The sequence below is a fragment of the Dermacentor variabilis genome, chromosome 1, assembly GCF_050947875.1.
Source record: "Dermacentor variabilis isolate Ectoservices chromosome 1, ASM5094787v1, whole genome shotgun sequence".
Classification (NCBI taxonomy): Eukaryota; Metazoa; Arthropoda; class Arachnida; order Ixodida; family Ixodidae; genus Dermacentor; species Dermacentor variabilis.
The window spans coordinates 256,584,313-256,603,577 of NC_134568.1; the positions used below are offsets into that span (position 1 = coordinate 256,584,313).

The 19,265-nt window shown below is 45.4% G+C and overlaps 1 protein-coding gene across 4 annotated transcripts in view; it reads left to right on the forward strand.

Moving 5' to 3' along the window:
- The window catches only part of Su(dx) (WW domain containing E3 ubiquitin protein ligase suppressor of deltex), an 80,955-nt gene that overhangs the window by 25,630 nt on the left and 36,060 nt on the right, over window positions 1–19,265 (forward strand). For 3 of the 4 annotated variants that reach the window (XM_075673495.1, XM_075673497.1, XM_075673496.1), the window contains exons 7-9: window positions 8,086–8,463; window positions 9,788–10,085; window positions 16,308–16,403. In XM_075673495.1, the coding sequence (XP_075529610.1) occupies window positions 8,086–8,463; window positions 9,788–10,085; window positions 16,308–16,403 (772 nt within the window). The remainder of the gene's footprint in view (window positions 1–8,085; window positions 8,464–9,787; window positions 10,086–16,307; window positions 16,404–19,265) is intronic. The other variant, XM_075673498.1, reaches the window with a different exon arrangement.

Genomic DNA, 19,265 nt, shown 5'->3' on the forward strand with positions numbered 1-19,265 from the left:
GCATACCATTATTACATCCCTCTAGACCTGGCTATGTTTCTTGGTAAGGAACCGCTTTTTAACACCAAGGCAGTCCTCAACTTCTTAAATGATGTAGTTCTACATGTTATAAGCCCATCAAATTTGTAGAGCATCCTCGCTCCAGAGGATACCGCTGCGTTAATTGTTTTGCATAGCACGTGCCGCCAGGCCCTTGTGTTTCAAGGGCTCTAAGGAGGCAGTAGTGCTCTAGCTTTTCTTTTAACCTGATATATTTTACATATTGTATCATTCTTTTGAAATGCATCTCAATGTTCATAGTACAAGTCATAAGTCATTGCCATAATTTTATTATACAGATTTTACGCACTTTAGAGCGACTATTTTTAAGGCCCCTTTACAGCCACGTCACACCAACTTCATAGAAATCATAATTACACTGCAAACTCATTACCACAGACATGGTGCTCTTTGGTCATACTTGGCCCTTGCACCATTAAACATCAAACATTCATTCATTCAGTGGTAAGCATAGAAATTAACTGCATATATTGGGACAAAAATCTTGTTCTATGCTGTCATTCAGAGAGAGTGAAGCATGGTTACTGCCATAATCTACTGATGTTATTTGCAGTCGATTTACACTTATTTGACCCTGATGAGACTGACGAAATTGATTGAATTATCTGGCTAGTTGAAATAAACAAGATGCAGAAAAAATGCAAAAACACACTGCTGATTCATTTGGCAGTATTTGCCCTATTCTAAAAGCCCCAAATCAAACATGCGCCCACTTTCTTTGTCCGCAGTAGAAAACTAATCTTGAAATAATATTAAGCTCCTAAACAAAGTAGAAATCTAGGGCACCCAATTTTTTGGCAAAAAAGATGGGCAAGGTTATGTGTTGCACATTAGTGTGCGGTTTTATAAAGTCAGCTTCGCCACACTGTTATTTCTTTTTTTTTTTTTGATGTCAGCTTTGCCGCAATACAGGAGTGTTATGCGGTAAAGCATACAAACATCGTGAAGACATTTTTGGTTTCATGTTTATTTGCACTGGTTCAGGAAATTTACGGTTCAATTTTCTCACGAAAAAAAATGTGCGCATTATAGTCGGGTAAATGCCGTTATCGGACATTGTAGCTGTAATTATTGTTTCAAAATCTTCATAGGGCAGGCCAAAAATAGGCGTTTTTGACAGGAGATTGATGTGTGTTCAATGCATTCACTGACCCCTAGACTCAGCCGAGGCAGACTCTGCCACTAAAGGGGTCGCTATGGTAAAGGACAATTTTAGGATTGAAATAAAGAAAGTTTGGGTCCATAGAAATACATGGGCACTGGTCGGGAGCTTCAGTTGGGATTGATTTAGCTGGAGTCAAGTGTAACAGAAGTCTACTCTATATGTACACGGACCATCATACTTAGCCCAAATGTGAGGGCACCCAAAAATCGGTTCCTCATGATTTTTACTTTGTTTAGGAGCTTTAATATCATCAAAGTTTTCCACTTTGAACACATAGAAAATGGGTGCACGTTTGATTTTGGGGTGGGTTAGAATAAGGCAAATACTGCCAAGCTGCAATGAAATTTTGGGCCATGTAAAAACACCGTTTCAGATATTCTACTGTGCTCACGAATTGAAATGCGTCAATTTAGGGCTAACTAATGCGTATACTTTTGTTTCCACTGGCTGCAGTTCGTGTCACATCAACGTAATTTTGGCGCATACACTTAGATAAGAGTCTGCGTCACTTTTTGGTGACCAGATTCCTAGCGACATGGTATGTTACTTCTGAGTACTTTGCACATATGCAGGGTTCTACTAAATGCTCCCTATCACATTTCGTTCTGTTGGCACTCTACAGATAGAGAAACCTGCATGCAAAATTGTATGTTTCGAATACAAATGGCTGTATCATGAAAGGCTCACAAAAGTAGACACCTTTAACACCAAAACGGAAGAAAAGAAAGATGCTGCCATTTCCACTCGCTGGAAGTAATGCGTAATGCGCGAGTCCTCTGTATGATTGCCGAGGTTAGTGTACCACCCACAGTGCACTGAAAAACTTTGGAGGCGACATTCTGGGACTTGCGTGATAGCCACTAGGTGTAAGCATCATCTGCTTAGGCGCTTTTGAAAGGCTGACAATAAAAAAATTAGACAATTACCAGTCTTGCAGCATTTTCAATATTGCTTCAGTGGTATATAGGCTACTTAGCCAAAGTGAAATTTTATTGCAGTTGGCTTTTAAGTGCATTTTCTTTACTCCTGTGGATAGTGCTGGATGTTTCTGGTTGCAGTCTCTTGGAACCTCTAGACTACACACCTTCCTATGAAGCCCTTCGATGTTTGCTCCTTACAGCCTGAGTTTGTCAGAATGAAAGGAGTACTGACACAAAAATCTTATACCTTGCTTTCTGCTTTTTTACGTATCTTTTGAATCCATAATTATGGTATCTATAATTCCTAGAGAGCGCCACAAATAGTTCGTTGCAGTGCATTTTATATTATCAATTCAAAACTCATGTCAAATGCACTGAGCAGTAGTGGGAATGCTGCTACAATTACTCCAATCTGCTACATTTCATTAGAGCTGCTACATCCTTGCTACAATTAGAGAAACTGCTCGAATGCTTCTCCAGGACAAGCTGTGCCATGCTATCGTGGATGCCACAGCAAAGAGTTCTGGTCAATGCCAGCTGGCGGTCGTCACCACCTTATGCAAAAAGTGCTGCCGAATCTCCTGCCAATCATAAAGCTAAATGAGCTCAAGGGTCACTGAGCTAATCCAATCTAGTGCGCAGTCACACGTTTGTGGTCTGCCAATAGGAAACTCTATGCGCCACATTCACGCGTTGTGCGTGGTTTATAATGAAGTTCCATTGGGCCTACCAGTGCGCGTTCTGCCCATTGCGCATTGTTGTTGTGTCCTGGGTTTGTGCTTCGTATCGTCAGCGGTGGCCTTGATGGAAGAGGTGTTCCTCAACCGACAACGGGCACTTCTCACGTTCAGCGTGGCAACTCTGTTGTAATGCACTCAGGAAACTAAAACTTACCCTTTCCGCGTTATTAGCTGCTTGCTTTGTCGCATTTATCTGTATGTGCTCGTAATGCAGCGGATTTGTAGCTTGGCTATTTTATAGCTAGACATCTTTAGGCCTAAATTAAAATTGTTAAGTGACCATCCTGTGTATAGTAGAATCTTGTTGATAGGATTCTGCATAATACGTTTTTCTAGATAATACATCTTATCTTATTTTCGTGGCCAACATCCTATAGCAGCAATTTGTTTTCATACGGTTATTGAGATAGCGTTTTCTCCTGAGATTGGATAATATGACAGCAGTAGTGGGCTTTTACTGGTATTTTCTAAGCTCATAGCTTTATACATGTATTCCAGTGGGCTAGCTTAACTAACATTCCAATGAGCCACGAACATGTTAAGCCCCAGCTACATTGAAGGAAAAACACACGCAGCTCACTACAGGTAGTAAAGTGCTGCTACGGCAGTGTGGCCCAACTCGACTGATGCTGCGCCGCTGATCAGTTCAGTGACGAAACGGCGGCTTCTCTTTTTGACTTCCATAAGAACTTTTGTACGGACATTGAAAAGAAGAAAGTTCAGCATAAACTGATGAGCTATTTCAACATTGCTGAATAAAAGAGCGTTGGCTGCCGAACCTTTACTGTTGAGTTTGTCACCGAGTGCCCCTATTTTCATGCTTCTTGGAGCTTGCTTTTGATAATACAGTCGAACCTGGCTATATCGAACTCGCAAAAAATTGCCTATCAGTTCTTTATAGAGCATAATTCGATATAAGCCTGCTAAAGATTTGGATGTCATAAAAGCACATACCATTTATAAAACCACTTTATTGATGAAACTAGCTTAGTTTCCCCATGTAATAGTCCTCTATTTTCTTCTGCTTGGGCAATTTCGCTGCCTGCGATGCACGCACTTCTCCACATTGTCTAAGGAGTCGGAGCACCTGAGGCCGCAACCTTCCGCATTCGCGCAGAAGCACCGCACTAGTGTGAGTGCACCAATCACCTCGGAGGATGTCGGCAAAGGACCGTGGTTGCTTTGCTCATTGTGCCCATTTTCACTTGTGCTCGGTACAATGTCGGCAATGTAGTCTTCGTTTTCGAGCTCTCCCGTGGTCGCGACACCATCATCTGCACTATCAAACTTGTTAAAGGCACATTCACACCGAAAGCGGAGCATCTGAGCGGACAAGCGGATTTTCAAAGCGGCGAGGCGGCGAGCGCCCGCGCCTGTACAGACCAGCTGCGTTGTCTGGCTATCCGCGCCGCCGGGAAGGCGGGGCATCTCGCAATTTCTTTAGCAATTTCAGGGACGTGCCGCCATCTCGCGGCACTTTGGGTTTGTACGTGCACTTTCGATATTTTTTTCGTCGTGGGTCGGCGTGCTCCCATCCGCTATCTACTTCTGCAAAATGTTGAGCTCAGACGAAGACGAGATCGTTGGCATTTTACTCGCCACTCGTGTAGTCGATTTTCAAGATTTGTTACAGCACAACACAAGACAAGGACAAAAGAAGGTATAAAGCGATGACATGGTGCCGTGTCGTCGTTTTATACCTTCTTTTGTCCTTGTCTTGTGTTGCGCTGTAACAAACCTTACTGTGAATCCCAACCAACTAGCCCAACTTGCCGTTTTGACGCTTTTGAATAACAGAAGCAAAAAGCCCAGAGAAAGACATTTGTTTACATTCGTTCACCAGCGCTTCCGCAGTGTCGGGTTCTGATTGGCTGCAGCCAAAGTGGCCAACTTATCCACGCGGAAAAAAATCGGTCCGGGCGCGATCCGGCCAAGCGGTCGCGTATTTTCCGCAAAGCAGAAAATCCGCGCCGCTTAGCCAGATCCTCTTGTCCGCTCCACCTTCGGTGTGAACGTGCCTTAACTGTTGATTCGTAAACAGCTTCCGGAAATTCTTACCTCTCACTCCAAACTTGGGCAACACCGGCAGCGGCTTCGTCGCATTCATCAGAATTCGCGTCTTAAGCAATTTCGGATGAACCACTTGAACACAGCCGTGCGTACGCGTCGGGTGCTGCAGGCACCAGGTCGCGAGTTTGGCCGCTTTAGCCCTAATCTCCCCCTTATTCTTTAAGATCATGCTGAGAGTGCTCCTTGGTATCTTGCACGCTGCAGGGACATCCAACTTCTCATCGCGTTTGACCCGATTTATGATTTCGCACTTCACGACGAAAGGCGAATTCTGCCGCTTCATCACGGCAACACTGCGGGAGAAGGCCCACAAAGCACAAACACAATGAACCAGAAAAGCAGTGAAACAACTCGCACTTGCGCCATCTTGTACGACGAAGGCCTGAGCAAGATCTGCGGGCTCTTGGCTGTCTCTTGGCTGTCTCGGATCTCTTGGCTGTCTGAGCAAGATCTGCGGGTGGGCCAGGACCATTGTGTGTCTGTGTGTGTGTTTTTGCAAGGGGGTGTCGACGGCTCGCCCGAGGCAGCACGGTCATGGTAGGGAGAGCGGTTAAATGGAGCCGCACCGCTGGGCTACCGCGCCACCGCGAGGGAAAGCCGACTTCTGGGGGCACTTTTCCCCCGCTTGACGTTCATTATTTATTTATTATACATACTTTCAAGGCCCTAAGGCACTACAGAAAGGAGTGGTACATAACAAGCAATGTAATATGCAGACAATATTATGCAGGCAACGTTAAGCGATAGCGTGGTAGACTGCTGTTTTGAATGAAGTTACATCTGTGATCTGAATGATGGAAGCAGGAAGGTGGTTCCAGTCGACACTTGTGCGGGGTAAAAAAGAATCATGATACTTGTTCGTTTGGGAGGATGGGACGGCAACTTTATATCTGTGGTCAGAACGGGATGAAGTGTAGGAAGGTGGGGTGATAAGTTGATTCTTGAGCACCTAGTTTGAGTGATAAACCTTGTGAAAGTCACTGCCATATATAAAAATATAGGCGTGAATTTTATGGGTTGTAGCCAACTTAAGTACAATAATATGAACATATCAGGGCAGAAGAATGCATGCTCATTAATCGCCCACATTTAGGATAAATTTCCACTCCTTTCTGCGAGGTGAGGCAGCATTTTTTCCTGCACGTTCCTTCATGGGCCTCGAGACCACAACTGGGCAAACAAGTGTCTTTACTGCTATGGCTATCAGTAATAGCAGCGACTCAGGTTCTGGGGATCGAGGTGCTTTCTCGCACCACATCCATCTACTCGAGCGTGATACTTAGCTCAATATCCAAGAACCGCTGCCCTAGAGGCAACATGGTGGACATGGCTGGCACAAACCTGACTTGACGGTGGCAGTGAAAATGACCATGATTAAGACAGCGGCAAGATGCATGGCTAGCAGATTAATTCTGCAGCTAGCAGTAGAAACTAGTGCAGCCGTCATGTCATTGGTTTGCAAGGCCACAAAGATTGGCAGCAGTCACTGCTGTGTAGCGCTTGGCGAGCTGCCCATTTTGGTGCTTGTTTTGAGTACAGCTAGTGCGGGTCACAATTAGGGATGCTTTTAAATTATTTGCTGTGTTACTGCATTTCTGGCTTCACAAATGATTCAGAATTACTGGGCACACAGCTACCGACCAAACCAAAAAGATGAGAAACAAAAAAGAACAGCCATTTGACCTTGTGACACAGGTCTTGGCGCAGGCGAAAATCTCATTCTCAACAAAAGAGTAGCCCAGTATTTACTTTTCACTTTAGTATTTAGTATTTACTTTAGTAGTATTTAGTATTTACTTTAGTATTTACTTTTCACTTTTCACTTTCACTTTTCACTTCTCCTTTTTCAAGTATTCACTTTTACGAGACACTTCTTTGTAATAAAACCTTGAAATTCAATTCTTATAACTTGTTTTATGAGCAGCCAAAGCCTTGTTCTATGTTTTTCTTAGCCTATAACTGAATGTAGCAGCTGGTTAGCAATTAATAATTACAATATTTGTGATTACTTAGTGCAGTAATCCCTTTTACTACTTTGTGAGACCTTGTTTTTTGGCATGCTCCAAAGATGAGCTTGCCAAGTTTATTTGGCATCTAGGGAATGCCAAGCTTCTCATGTTTGAGCTAGTGGGGAATGTGTGTCTTATGGCAGTACATGGCTGCCTGTGGTTACTTACCTTATCTTTTGGACCTTGCTAATTGGGAGATGGGAGAGGCAGCACGGGGGTTATGCGTGGGCGTGATTCACAGCCACCGTCGTAGACAGACCTCTGCTCATGCAGCGCTTTGTTTCCGTATATGATACTGGTGGACACGCTGCATGTCATCGGTGAACAGACGGCATGCTACTCTGGTGCCATCTCTGGTGCAGTCGTTCCTGCAGAGCCAGTCTTGCATGGCACTGCGCCTTCCTTCTCACGCTTTCGCCATACCTCTTCCTCCTCTGCTTTCCTCCTCGCATTCTCTTCACTTTCACCGTCTTTCATGCCCCCCTGCGCTCCGCATTTGCTCTTTCATCGTTCGATGTGCTCATTCGCTCAGTTATGCCAAAGGACACCGATGCTAAATGCAGGAACGGGTGCCTAAGAGCTTTGCTCTAAAGCTTTCCATTACTGCTTGCTGGAAATGATGCAGCACTTGAAATGTCGAAAACCAGCACGCTCTTCAACATGCGCCTCGAGAATGAGTGGTGCCCTTGGCTTGTTGAATATCTTTGAGGCCATGATCTTGGATTTGTGCCATATTTGCTAACCACCATGTGCACCCTTCGTCTGTTTTGGTGCTATTTAAACTCATGGCCAGGATTGCTTCGGTAGTATAATGCCACTAACCTGAAACCTATTTAGCCAAAGTTAAATTCTACCATTTATGGCCTTTCATTCAGTTAGACCAAAAAAAGTGGGAAGAAACACGTAGATATTTAGGCATGCCATTGCCTAATAAGAATTTGATAAGATATATGTATACATATTGTATAGCATAAGTTATGCTTGCATATTGTTAGGTGCCCTAAATTTTAAGCAGAGCAGTGAACTGACTGAACCCACTTTGTCTGTCTGCTTCAGGATCCCCAGGGTCCTAACCTACTAGTGCACTTATGTACATCAACATTGTGTACCATATCATGCAGCAGCTCCCAAAAGCTCATCTTCTGGTTCCATCCATCAACAACACAATGGTTCCGTGTCCGGCCATATGACCGTGGTAGCCGACCAAGCTGACCTTGGTAGCCGACAGTGGGGCACACCTGCTGGAGCACGGATCCGAGTGCGCAAGAGCCATAACAGCAGTGAGCCCCCTGTGACCACAGCTGCGGCAGCACCTTTGTCGTCGTCTGCAGCAGAGGCAGCAGGTAATGGGCCCACTTCTTCTGACCAGCCGTTACGCCAAAACACCCAAAGTTCTGCAAGCAGCAGTGGGAACTCCAGGCCAGAGGGAACGTCTCAAGGGGCCCATTTTGCCATGCCCAGCTCTTCATCAGCAGCAGTGGAGGAGCCATCCCAGCTGGGTATGCTGCTCAATGATCTTGCTGCATTAAAAGGCATCATTGGGTGCTGTGCAGTTGGAAGAACCTACTATGCATCAGTGCAAATGAGTTTGGGTTTTCCAAGAATATTCACTGCACAATAAGGTAATTGCTTCGGTAAGGTCAGCTCACCCAAGGCTTGTAGTGATTTGCCCAGGAATGTACTAGAAAAGAAGTGAGAAGTGACTACTGAGAGAGAAAGCATAGAGGAATGTGGATGTCTATAAGGATACGCAATTATCTTGCAGTTAGGGACATGTTGCAAGATAATTTTTAGTCAAAAAGCACCCTCATCAGAAATTTACAGTTATGGGTTCTTTTATCATTCAAGCTTATGTTAGCAAAATGCTATTCACATCGCTGCATTTGTATGCCAGCAGTTCACTTTCACTTATAAGTGCTTATAAGGGAATGACTTCAGTTTTCAATTTGTGCTTGTGCAGTGTGGAATAACCATAGGACTGCATGTCTACCACCTTTAGAAAGCTTATTTTACAACCGTTCAAGTTCTCTGAAAAATTAACATATGGAAAGGTACGAGATGCTTTTGCAGTTGGCCGTAGAGTTAGCTGTAAACAACACTGAAGTTTGGCTGGAAAGCCTTATCACTTCAATGTAATGATATTTAGCTGTGCTTATTGTGGTGTTCACTTCAGTGAGGGCATGAAATGAATGAGGGAAAGGTTTCTTCCTCTCTCTTTTATTAATTTGTTCGTTTATGTTATCATTGGGTGGTGTTGAAAGATATTATATTTGGTCATCCTTTTTACGCCTCATATTTTGAATGATGCAGGTACTACACATGAGTGCAATTCATTTGAAGAATTAGAGAAAGTCGCCTGCTGTTATATGGAGCAACCTAGAACAACAAAACTAGAAAAAGAAAAGGAAAACATTATATTTGTCTGAGTGACTCTTTCAATAGCATTTCTTTTGTTCTGCCATTTTGCTGTTTCAAGCTTTTGTGCAGTCTTTTGCATAGTTAATTTTGCTTCACCCTAGCCTGGAAGCCTCCTTTTCGATGAACCTGTATAGGTTTCTTTCCTTTTGTGTCATTCTGCAATAGTGAGGTTGATGGATAGTTTTTATTTCAATACAAGGGAATTGCACTAACATTGAAAATATGAACAGAACCTTTTCTTTCCATCTTTGCATTTGGGTCTCGAGTGCGTTACAGCATTCTTAATAGTGGTTTGGCACATATATTTAACATTACGGACTTTACTATTTACCTAATCCGTTTTGTTTTTTCTTGTTTTCTTTTTTTTTTCTTTTTTTTCTTTTTGCTCTCGTGATTTGTGTCCAGGAATGGGCACCGGTAGTCAAGCCTCGCCATGGTCCTCGACCTCTACCATGGTTATCCGCATGGACAATAGTGGCGGGGAAGCAGGTGCCCGGTGGGCTGCCCCGGAGTCGTCTTCTGAGGGGGCTTCGGGCCAGCAGAGTCGCCTACGCAGGACTGGTGTCCCAGCTTCACCTTGTGGTCGTCCAAGCCGCACGACTCCAGCTACAGCTACAGGTGCAGCTGCAGGGGCGGGCCCTGCTGGCACTCCACCAGCTGCAGCTGCAGCGGCTTCTACTGATGAAGAGCAGTTGCCCCCTGGGTCAGTAAAGCTCTGTGTGAACGCATTTATTTGAAAATGCACAGAAGTGCAAAAACCATCTGAAGAAAAACATTATTATCCTTTGCTCTAACTGTACATTGAGTATACAGTGGAATCTCAATGATACGATCACGGCTAATACGAATTTACGGATGATACGAATTTTTCTGTGGTTCCGGCCGAGCCACATTACTTTGCAACGTTCTAGAGAACGGTTGTTACGAATCAATTTTCGACCCGCATCGGTTTACCGACGACACTGGAAATTCTAAAGTGTGCTTGGCCAAAGCCAGACGCTGCTGCTGTCTGCGCTCCGCTTCCCTTGCTTTGCTGTTTGGTGACATACCCAGTTGCTGCTGTCTGCACTCCAATTCATTCTCTTTGGTGTTCGGCGATATCGCCTGTAGCTGCTGCCGCTTTCGTTCTGCTTCCCTGCTTTTGGTATCCGGCGATCTAATCGGTCGCTGTTGGCGTTTCCGTTCTGCCTCCCTTGCTTTCGCATCTGGTGACATGTTCAGTCGCATGCACATTCGCTCCTTGTTCTTCTGGCGTTCAGTGTTGGGGGAATCCGGCATCTGCTGCCGCTTCCCCGAACCGCTTGGCGCGGAATCACTGGGCCGCTTCGGAGCCATCTGTCTCACTCACTCGACTGCAACGAGACGTCTGTCGAAGGAGCGGCGGTGCAGTTGCCACCGCCGATGCGTGGCCAACGCGCGCGCGCTCTCATTCTACCGCTGTGTGACGTCACGGTTGCTATGCACAGCGGCGCCCCCCACTGGCGCGCCAGTTGCTAAGGAGGGGAGGAGGTTGCGCCGCTGTGGGAGGAGAGGCACAGTTGGCACGATTCCAGCGCACAGACAGACGCGACCGCAAGCATGAGCCGAAGCTTTCGCCTTAATAAACACCACCCCACCGACTGCTGCGAAAGAGAACAGTGCGCAGTCACACGATTTCTCCCCTTCTCTTTCGGTGCAGAGACGCGGAGGCCACGATTGGGCGTGAAGAGTTTGAAGCGGTAGCGCTTTTGTTGCTTTTGTGCTTTTCCATGTGCCATCGGACCGAGTAGCTGCTGTGCTTCGGACCACGTTCTTGGTGTTAGACTTGGACGATGGCGAAGGTCCACCACCGGCGGCTGAAACGCTGCACGCGCTCGAAGTTCTGAGGCGTGCTATGGCCGCGGATGAAATCAGCGACGACATGTGCATGCGTATTTATGAATTTGAACAAAGTCTGCTAAGTGACCTGACAAAAAAAAAAGGGGCAGAATGACATTACAGACTTTTTCATCAAGAAATAAATGCTTTTTACGTACGTGTGCCTGAGCGAGTTCACCTCCGACTCTTTAATTTAGCTAGTCTTATTTTTTTCAATGATACGAATTTCGGCTAATACGAATATTTTTTGTGACCTTGTGAGATTCGTATCATCGAGATTCCACTGTATTCGATATTATAAAGTAGGTGAATGTGTCCAGTACTTATGCAGATACAATAAAATCCCGATACAGTAAAAGCTTGTTAATTCACAGCTTGTTAATTTGAAATGTCGGATAATTCAAAGTAGCTGCCACGGTCCGTACAACAAGGTATTGAAAGCAATATGTTATCCATCTCGCTAATTCACGTTGAAATCCGCATCTCCACCGATAATTCAAACTCCGTGCCATCGGGGATGGGGAGAGCGCTAGTGCGCAGGAGCACGTTGCCAACCCTGGCGTCGCCGCGCGGGCCGCACTGCTTTGCTCTTTCCATCTGCAGCCCTTTGTTTAGAGCTGACATGGGAGAGATGCGTTCGTGCCTGTTCCAGCCATGGCCAATGCTTCTGTTGCAGGTTGCTTCTCTCCCTCTGTCAAGACCTTAAAGAGAAAAACGCGGACGCGGCGCTGCACGTTTTTTCTTTTTCTTCGCAAAAGCGTTACGGAAAATGTGATTCTCATAGTCTCGTGATGGATAAGCGCTTGCAGCAGCGAAGGCCTCGCAACTTCCTTCACAGCGTGGCCGCAGCCGCGACGCGTGTCATCAGAGACCCGCTTTTCACTACCGCGCACTCATTCTGATGATTTTCTTTCTTTCTTTTCTTTTTTTTTTTTTTTTTTTTGCCAGTGAGCTGGTCGCAACAGATTGTCCATCCATCGCAATGTAGCCAGTGCTCTTCATTCTTGACAGCTTTGCACTGAAACGAAAGTACTGTTTGCCGTGACCGCTGTGACCGAAAGCACGGCCGCTATTGACACGATCGTGGATAGCGACCTCGCCGTTCTGAAGGCATGTAGCCTATGCGCACCCAGAGTCAAAACGAAACTGCTGGGTTCTTTGATTATAAACTCCTGGTCTGTCCACAAACCGTCTGCAGCTTCTGCTCTGACTAGTCCTGACAAATGGGTGCCTGACACATGTGATTCAGCTCTCGGGGACTGTCCACTTGAAAGCACCGCAACTGGACGTCGTTCTCCTGGCTGATGTTGTCTGCTCGAAGCTACTTTTAGATAGCACCACTACTCAGTGAATTCCCTATCCTAGCCTCGGAGATGATGCAGCCATGTCGCCGGCACAACCGTGGCACTATGCATAGTGGAATTGCAATCTGAGCACATAAAATGGGCTCGCAAAGCACCAGTTATGTCGCGCTCTCGCTCTTCATGCCACTTAACCGCTGTAATTAAGCTCTCTCATTGCCTGCGAAATTTAAGCAGAATACCCACCCGAACATACCGTATTTACTCGGATCTAACACGCGCATTTTTTGCCAATAAAACGGGTCCAAGAATTGTGTGCGCGTTAAAATCAAGTATGACCCCAAATCTGTGTTACTATATCTCAATCGGCATTTCAAAAGGGCTACCTCATACGCGCTTCGAGCCTAGCTGCCGTAGGTTCCTCCATGTGCTGTAGTATATGTGCTTAGGTTATTCCACCGTCCGTCTTCCCGTTTTTTGCGTTTGCTCTATCAGCATGGAAGTACCGACTGCGAAGACACGCCGAGTGTTCACGATGCTGCAGTTGAAAGGAAAGTGATCACGTGTGTGACGACGGGCAGAAATCGGGTCGCATCACGGGCGTTCAGAGTACCTGAAACTTGCTTGTAGGACTGGTGCAAACAGGAGACGCGTTCTACTTCAGTGGCTGCTGCGTAGGCACGGCCGTGTGGCCTCTATCTTGAAAGCAATCTGCGATGGAGATGGTCTACGCATCTAGGCGTACAGCACTGTGTGTTCGTCACTGAGTTCACATTGAAGCGAGAGGCCACGTAAAGGTCAATACGTTCGCTCCTGCTACCACAATTTCTCACTCCAGAGTTCTGATAAAATGTTACCGCGGTCATTCAGTGAGACGTTCGCGTTTGCTTGTGTGTGCATGACACCATGCTTGTTAATTTAGTTAGTAATGGAATGTGTAAAAGTTTATACGGCCGATAAAACTACTATCCTCACTTTTCATATAGCTGCGTACTAATTTGCTATCGCAATCGATGCTTCGCCTTTCTGGCGAAACTGCGACTTTTTTCATTTATCGCAACTTTAGTGAATTGGGAGTAAATTTTTGTTATTCCAAATGAGAGAAAGTTGTATTTCTGTATGAAATAATGAGGTGCGTGATACTAGAAAGGACTTCTCTTTCTTTTAGGTCACGGCAAATTGCGTGCGCGTTACAATCAAGGGCGTTTTTTTCCCCCTTTTTTTGTAAACGGAAAATTGGTTCGCATTAAAATCGAGTTACTATGGTAAGCAAAATCGCAATCGTACCATGTTGCTGTTGCTGGAAGAAGCGGCTGCTATTATCTTCAAAGCTCGCGAGACCGTCTACGAAAGGCCCAACACGCATCTAGGACAGAGCACATGTGCACCTTCTACTAATCCTGCACGTCAAAAAGCAAGCGCTCGAACTTGGCAGCAAAAGGGATGAACATATGTGAACAGCAATCAGAGAAGCTCCGATTGTATGCCATTCCAGCTACCGGCGAGAAACAGCCACATATACAGTAGGATATGCTTCTTCACACACCAGTTTGACTCCTCTTAAAGGCGAAATCCACCTGTTTACTATAGCTATAGTAATGAACATGACAGAGTTCGTGAAACGCCTATAGCGAATCAGTGCAAGTCAAGTGCAAGCATGTTGACTGATCTCTGTGCTTGTATTTGTATCTAAAAAGATAAAAGAAATACGAGGTCTAAAAGTGCAGAATTACATTGTTCTATCCAGCAACACTGCAGACGAGTTACAACAAATTATTGAGGACCTCAACAGAGAGAGTGTAAGAGTGGGGTTGAAGATTAATATGCAGAAGACAAATATAATGATGAATAGCAAGGGCAGGGGACAAAAGTTCAGGATCGGCAGTCAGCCTCTAGAGTCTGTGAAGGAGTATGTTTACCTCAGTCAAATAATCACAGGGAACCCTGCCCATGAGAAGGAAATTCGTAGAAGAATAAAAATGGGTTGGATCACATACGGCAGACATTGTCAGCTCCTGACTGGATCCAGCTTACCATTATCATTGAAAAGGAAGGTGTACAATCAGTGCATTTTACTGATGCTCACATATGGGGCATAGACTTGGAGACTGACAAAGAAGCTTAAAAACAAGTTAAGGACCATGCAAAGAGCGATGGAACAAACAATGCTAGGCCTAACATTAAGAGACAGAAAGAGATGGGTTTGGATCAGACAGCAAATGGGTATAGCCGATATTCTAATTGACATTAAGAGAAAAAAATGGAGCTGGACAGGTCATCTAATGCGCAGGTTAGATAACCATTGGACCATTAGCATTACAGAATGGGTACCAAGAGAAGGGAAGCGCAGTCTAGGATGGCAGAATAAGACTAAGTTGGGCAATGAAATTAGGAAATTTGCGGGCATTCGTTGGAATCGGTTGGCGCAGGACAGGAGTAATTGGAGATCGCAGGGAGAGGCCTTCATCCTGCAGTGAACATGAAATAGGTTGATGATGATAATTACTATATATAAATTTCTTAATTGCACACTGTGATACCACGCGATACTAGGATGGTTGAAAATTTTTAATATTATGCTTTATAACATTGCAATCTGAAATGGCACATTTTTCAATTTTCTTGTGAATAATGTGCTTTGCACTAAGCAGCAGACATCCTAAGCTTGCTTATTTGACTACATCAGTACCAAATCATTTATCATTCTTGCACTCCGGTTCCAAATTATTATTGACTTAACAGGCATATTAATGTAATTTTTTATCAGATTGGGAATACAATTTTAGACTTTGTTTAGCTTCTTACAGGGACACTAAAGGCAAATACTAGGTCTGTTTAAATACTATTCCAGAAACCTCGCAAAGCTTGTTTCGTGCCAAGAAAATACTTCGTTTACGAGAAAATTGCATCTGAAGGGTTCGAATACCTTTTTTTCAAAATTCAAATCTCCCGCAACCTAACCCGACCCGCCGCGGTTGCTCAGTGGCTATGGTGTTGGGCTGCTGAGCACGAGGTCGCGGGATCGAATCCCGGCCACGGCGGCCGCATTTCGATGGGGGCGAAATGCGAAAACACCCGTGTGCTTAGATTTAGGTGCACGTTAAAGAACCCCAGGTGGTCGAAATTTCCGGAGTCCTCCACTACGGCGTGCCTCATAATCAGAAAGTGGTTTTGGCACGTAAAACCCCAAATATTATTATTTATATTGTTATTATAGTGTTCTGTGACAGTGGTCCCTTTCCATTCTTGGTATCCTTCACCGCAATACATTGCATATGTATCACCATGTAACACCGTATATGTTGCAAATTGATATCACGATACTGATGTTATGAAGAAGCACATGCTACCTGAGAAGTGACTGTATGTCTGCAAGAACATTCAGCAGTGCACATGTGTGCTGAAAAACTGCTGCCACAGCGCTGTGGTCCACGTGGGTTGGGTACAAGGTATTACCCTTTAGTGGCTGTGAAACAAGTTGTTTTCAAGTTCTAAAAAAATAAGAAGGAACATTTCCTTCCTACTTTTTCTTGTTCTTTCTTTTTTAGCTGCCGTATGGTCCTAGTGAAGTCTTGACTAGCACTTTATGTGGAAAATAAATTTGAGTAAGAATGCTATTGAAGCTCGTTAACTTCACACATTTCACATTCTTTCAGTGTTAATGCATGCAGGTTATTTGTGCAGCTATTCTTAGGGAAACATTTTCTGAATAGGGTACTTTGTATTTTGCTTTAGTGCCTTAAAGTCATTCTGTTCTGTCTTCTTAGGTGGGAGGTGAGGTACGACCAGTTTAACCGCAAGTACTATGTGGACCACAACACACGGAGCACAACGTGGGAACGACCGCAGCCTTTGCCTCCTGGGTTAGTTCAACTATAAATTTGCAGAGTTTCATCTGTACTAAGTGACTATACTGCTATGCTTGGTAAGGTGAGGTGGTCAGTCCAGGTGTGGGTCACCGTCCTGTTCGCAGTTGTAGTAGAGCGGAGTGGGCATGTAATTCAGGAATGTTTTTACTTAGGATGAAGGTATCACTGGGGGGGCTCCATCTTGCGTGTAGTTCAGATTCTCCCACTAGGTGACGCCACTCAGTTGTGTTTTGAAAAAAAGAAAAAAATCTGCTCTTCGCCGTCACAGCAAGCTCAGGTGATCTGCTGTAGAGAAAAATGCCCCCCGCCTCCCTTCTTTTCAGCATGAGTTGTGCCAGGCACCATCGTCATTTTGTTGCTGTGCGGTGTGGCCTTCTCATGGCTGATGCTTTCAACAGTGGCTAGGTTGAAGCTTTCTTTATGTGAAATGGTCAGTGCCGCTGATTGATGGTCGCTATAGGCGTGGCAAGTGGTTCGTCACTGCCGCATTTTGACGTGGCCCTCATGTGAGTGTGGGCCGCTGCTCCGAAAACCATCGCAGTAGATGGCCTGCTAACTGCAGTACTCACTGTCCCGGCGGAACACAACACTAGCTCTAATAATACAGAGAGATTGAGACTGAAATGGATGGAACTTTGAGTGTCGTTAATCGCCAACTAGTTTTCTTTCTTTTCCTTCCTTGCGTCTACTTCTCTTTTTTAGCATTCTCCAAAGTACAGGCTCGCTAAACGAAGGTTTTAGGCTTGAAATTACAAACATAGTTTTGTGCCTCTATAAAAAGATTGATAAATAAAGGTAAAAGAAGGCAAGGAAATTTTTACTTGGAGGACTCTTCACTTTTAGGAGTGGAACGCGATAGCATTCAAAGATCCCCTGACATCCTGTAACATCATGCCTCCTGTAAACCGGAGCATATGTAATGTTTACCTGGAAACGCTTGCTGTGAACGCTATGCACGAAGGCGAGCTTTGTGGTGAAACCACGGCCTCTTGCATGGGCCACGATGTGGTGGAGGCGAGCACTAGCTGGAGTTATTGCAAGAAGCCGGGCGCATCGCTCCGTGGCCCCTAAGACACCCATCGTGCCGGCACGTGCAAAATGGAGGATGCCACTGCCAGTCTGTGAACGCTGCAGCCAGTCTGTGAACACCGCAGCCCATTTGTGTGTGTAAAGGGGTTTCTTTGGGTTTTCGCGTGACAGAATTATGTTTTCTTGTACAGTCGCCGACTGTTTATTTGGACCTCACGGGGACTGCGAAAATGTCCGAATAAACAGGTGTCTGAAAAAGCAGATTAAAAAAAAAATGAAATCCTTTATTTCCACGCACTTATTCGGGCTCGGCAGTAGGCTTGAAGAAATCGTGAGTGCGCCGTTGCACGCTGTTCCGTTTATGCGCAATCAGATACGCCTGAATCTCGGAGAGTGTCGTACGGTCACTATAGGCGCCTGAAAGCACAGTCACCGCTTGTGCACGCTCCGCATGCGACGGCAGCGTAGCACATGGTGCGTCATCTTCCGACTCGGAGTCATCGTCCGGCGGTACAGCAGAAACCTGAAGATCTCGCCGTCATCGAGTTCTGCGCATGTCAGTACGGCAGTGTCAGCACCTGCGAAACTGTCAAATGAAACGGTGTCCGGAATCGCAATGCAACCACTGCGCAGGTCTCGGCAGAACATTTTCCGCGTCAGTAGGGAGCACATCGGAAGGCGACAAATCTTAGGCCTCCCGGCACCCGCTTGCCGGCATTCCCCAGCGCAGTCTGCGCGGGCACTGTCGGCGCCATTAGACACTTGACGCGATGTTTCCGTACGCCGTGTTGGATCACCGAAGCCTCGACACAGCACACAAAGCAAACACCACTGTTCCGACACCAGTCGCACAAACGAAAAACGTGGTCTGCTCGCAGTGTCGTGCGTGAAAAAAACAAATCAGCTGCTCGATTGCCTTGACATGGCTTACTAAGCTGAAACCGGAACTGCTGTACGGCCACTCTATCGAACCAGGCAGAAACGATGATGATGAGCGGGGATTTCCAGTAGCGCCACTTCGTGGAGCAGCAAGGAGGCTCCGTCCAAAACAAAAATGGCGTTCAGCTAGTGGAACTATGCGCCGGTCAGAGTCGGTGCATGATGCCCTCGATCGAGTTGGCTCAAGGAGTGTCCGAAAAATCAGACGAGAGGTTGCAAGGTGTCCGAACTTTCGGCAGTTGTTATACATTATGGTCTATGGGGAGAATGACGGTGCCGCGAAGCTGACCGAATAATCGGGCATGTCCGAATTTTTGGAGTCCGGAAAATCGGTGGGCGACTGTATAGTCAAATTACAATTCGAGAGCTATCATGTCTGTATAGGTTGTTGCAATTCATAGTCTACAATTTTTTTGCGTATTTTAGTTTGAGAAATTCAATTAGCTGTCAATTCCTTGCATCATATAGAAGGCCTGGGTATACGTGGTTCGAAAATATTTTTGACGATGCGGCGTCTGACGCCGGATTTTCTGCCACACGGGCTCCTTAACGCTATCGCGTTAAAATCTGAGTATCTCCAAGCAACAGCAAACAACATTACCTTTGTTCTGTCCTGCAACGTGGGACACCCTGTGTATATATATCAGTGAACCATAGAATCACAGCTTCCGGCAGAAAAATAGTTCAACGAGTAGATGCACGTAGGAAAAAATAACAGGAATTTACTGACATTAGCACACAAGCACACGGAGTTCAGTTTATACATTTTTCTCTGTTAAAAGAGAAAGAAGCAAGAAAGAGCATAGAAAAAAGTGAAAGCAAACTTTACAAACTTAGGCGTAGAGAACAGGCTCGTCAAGAATTTAAGGCAGTTGCCAATAGCTGAGG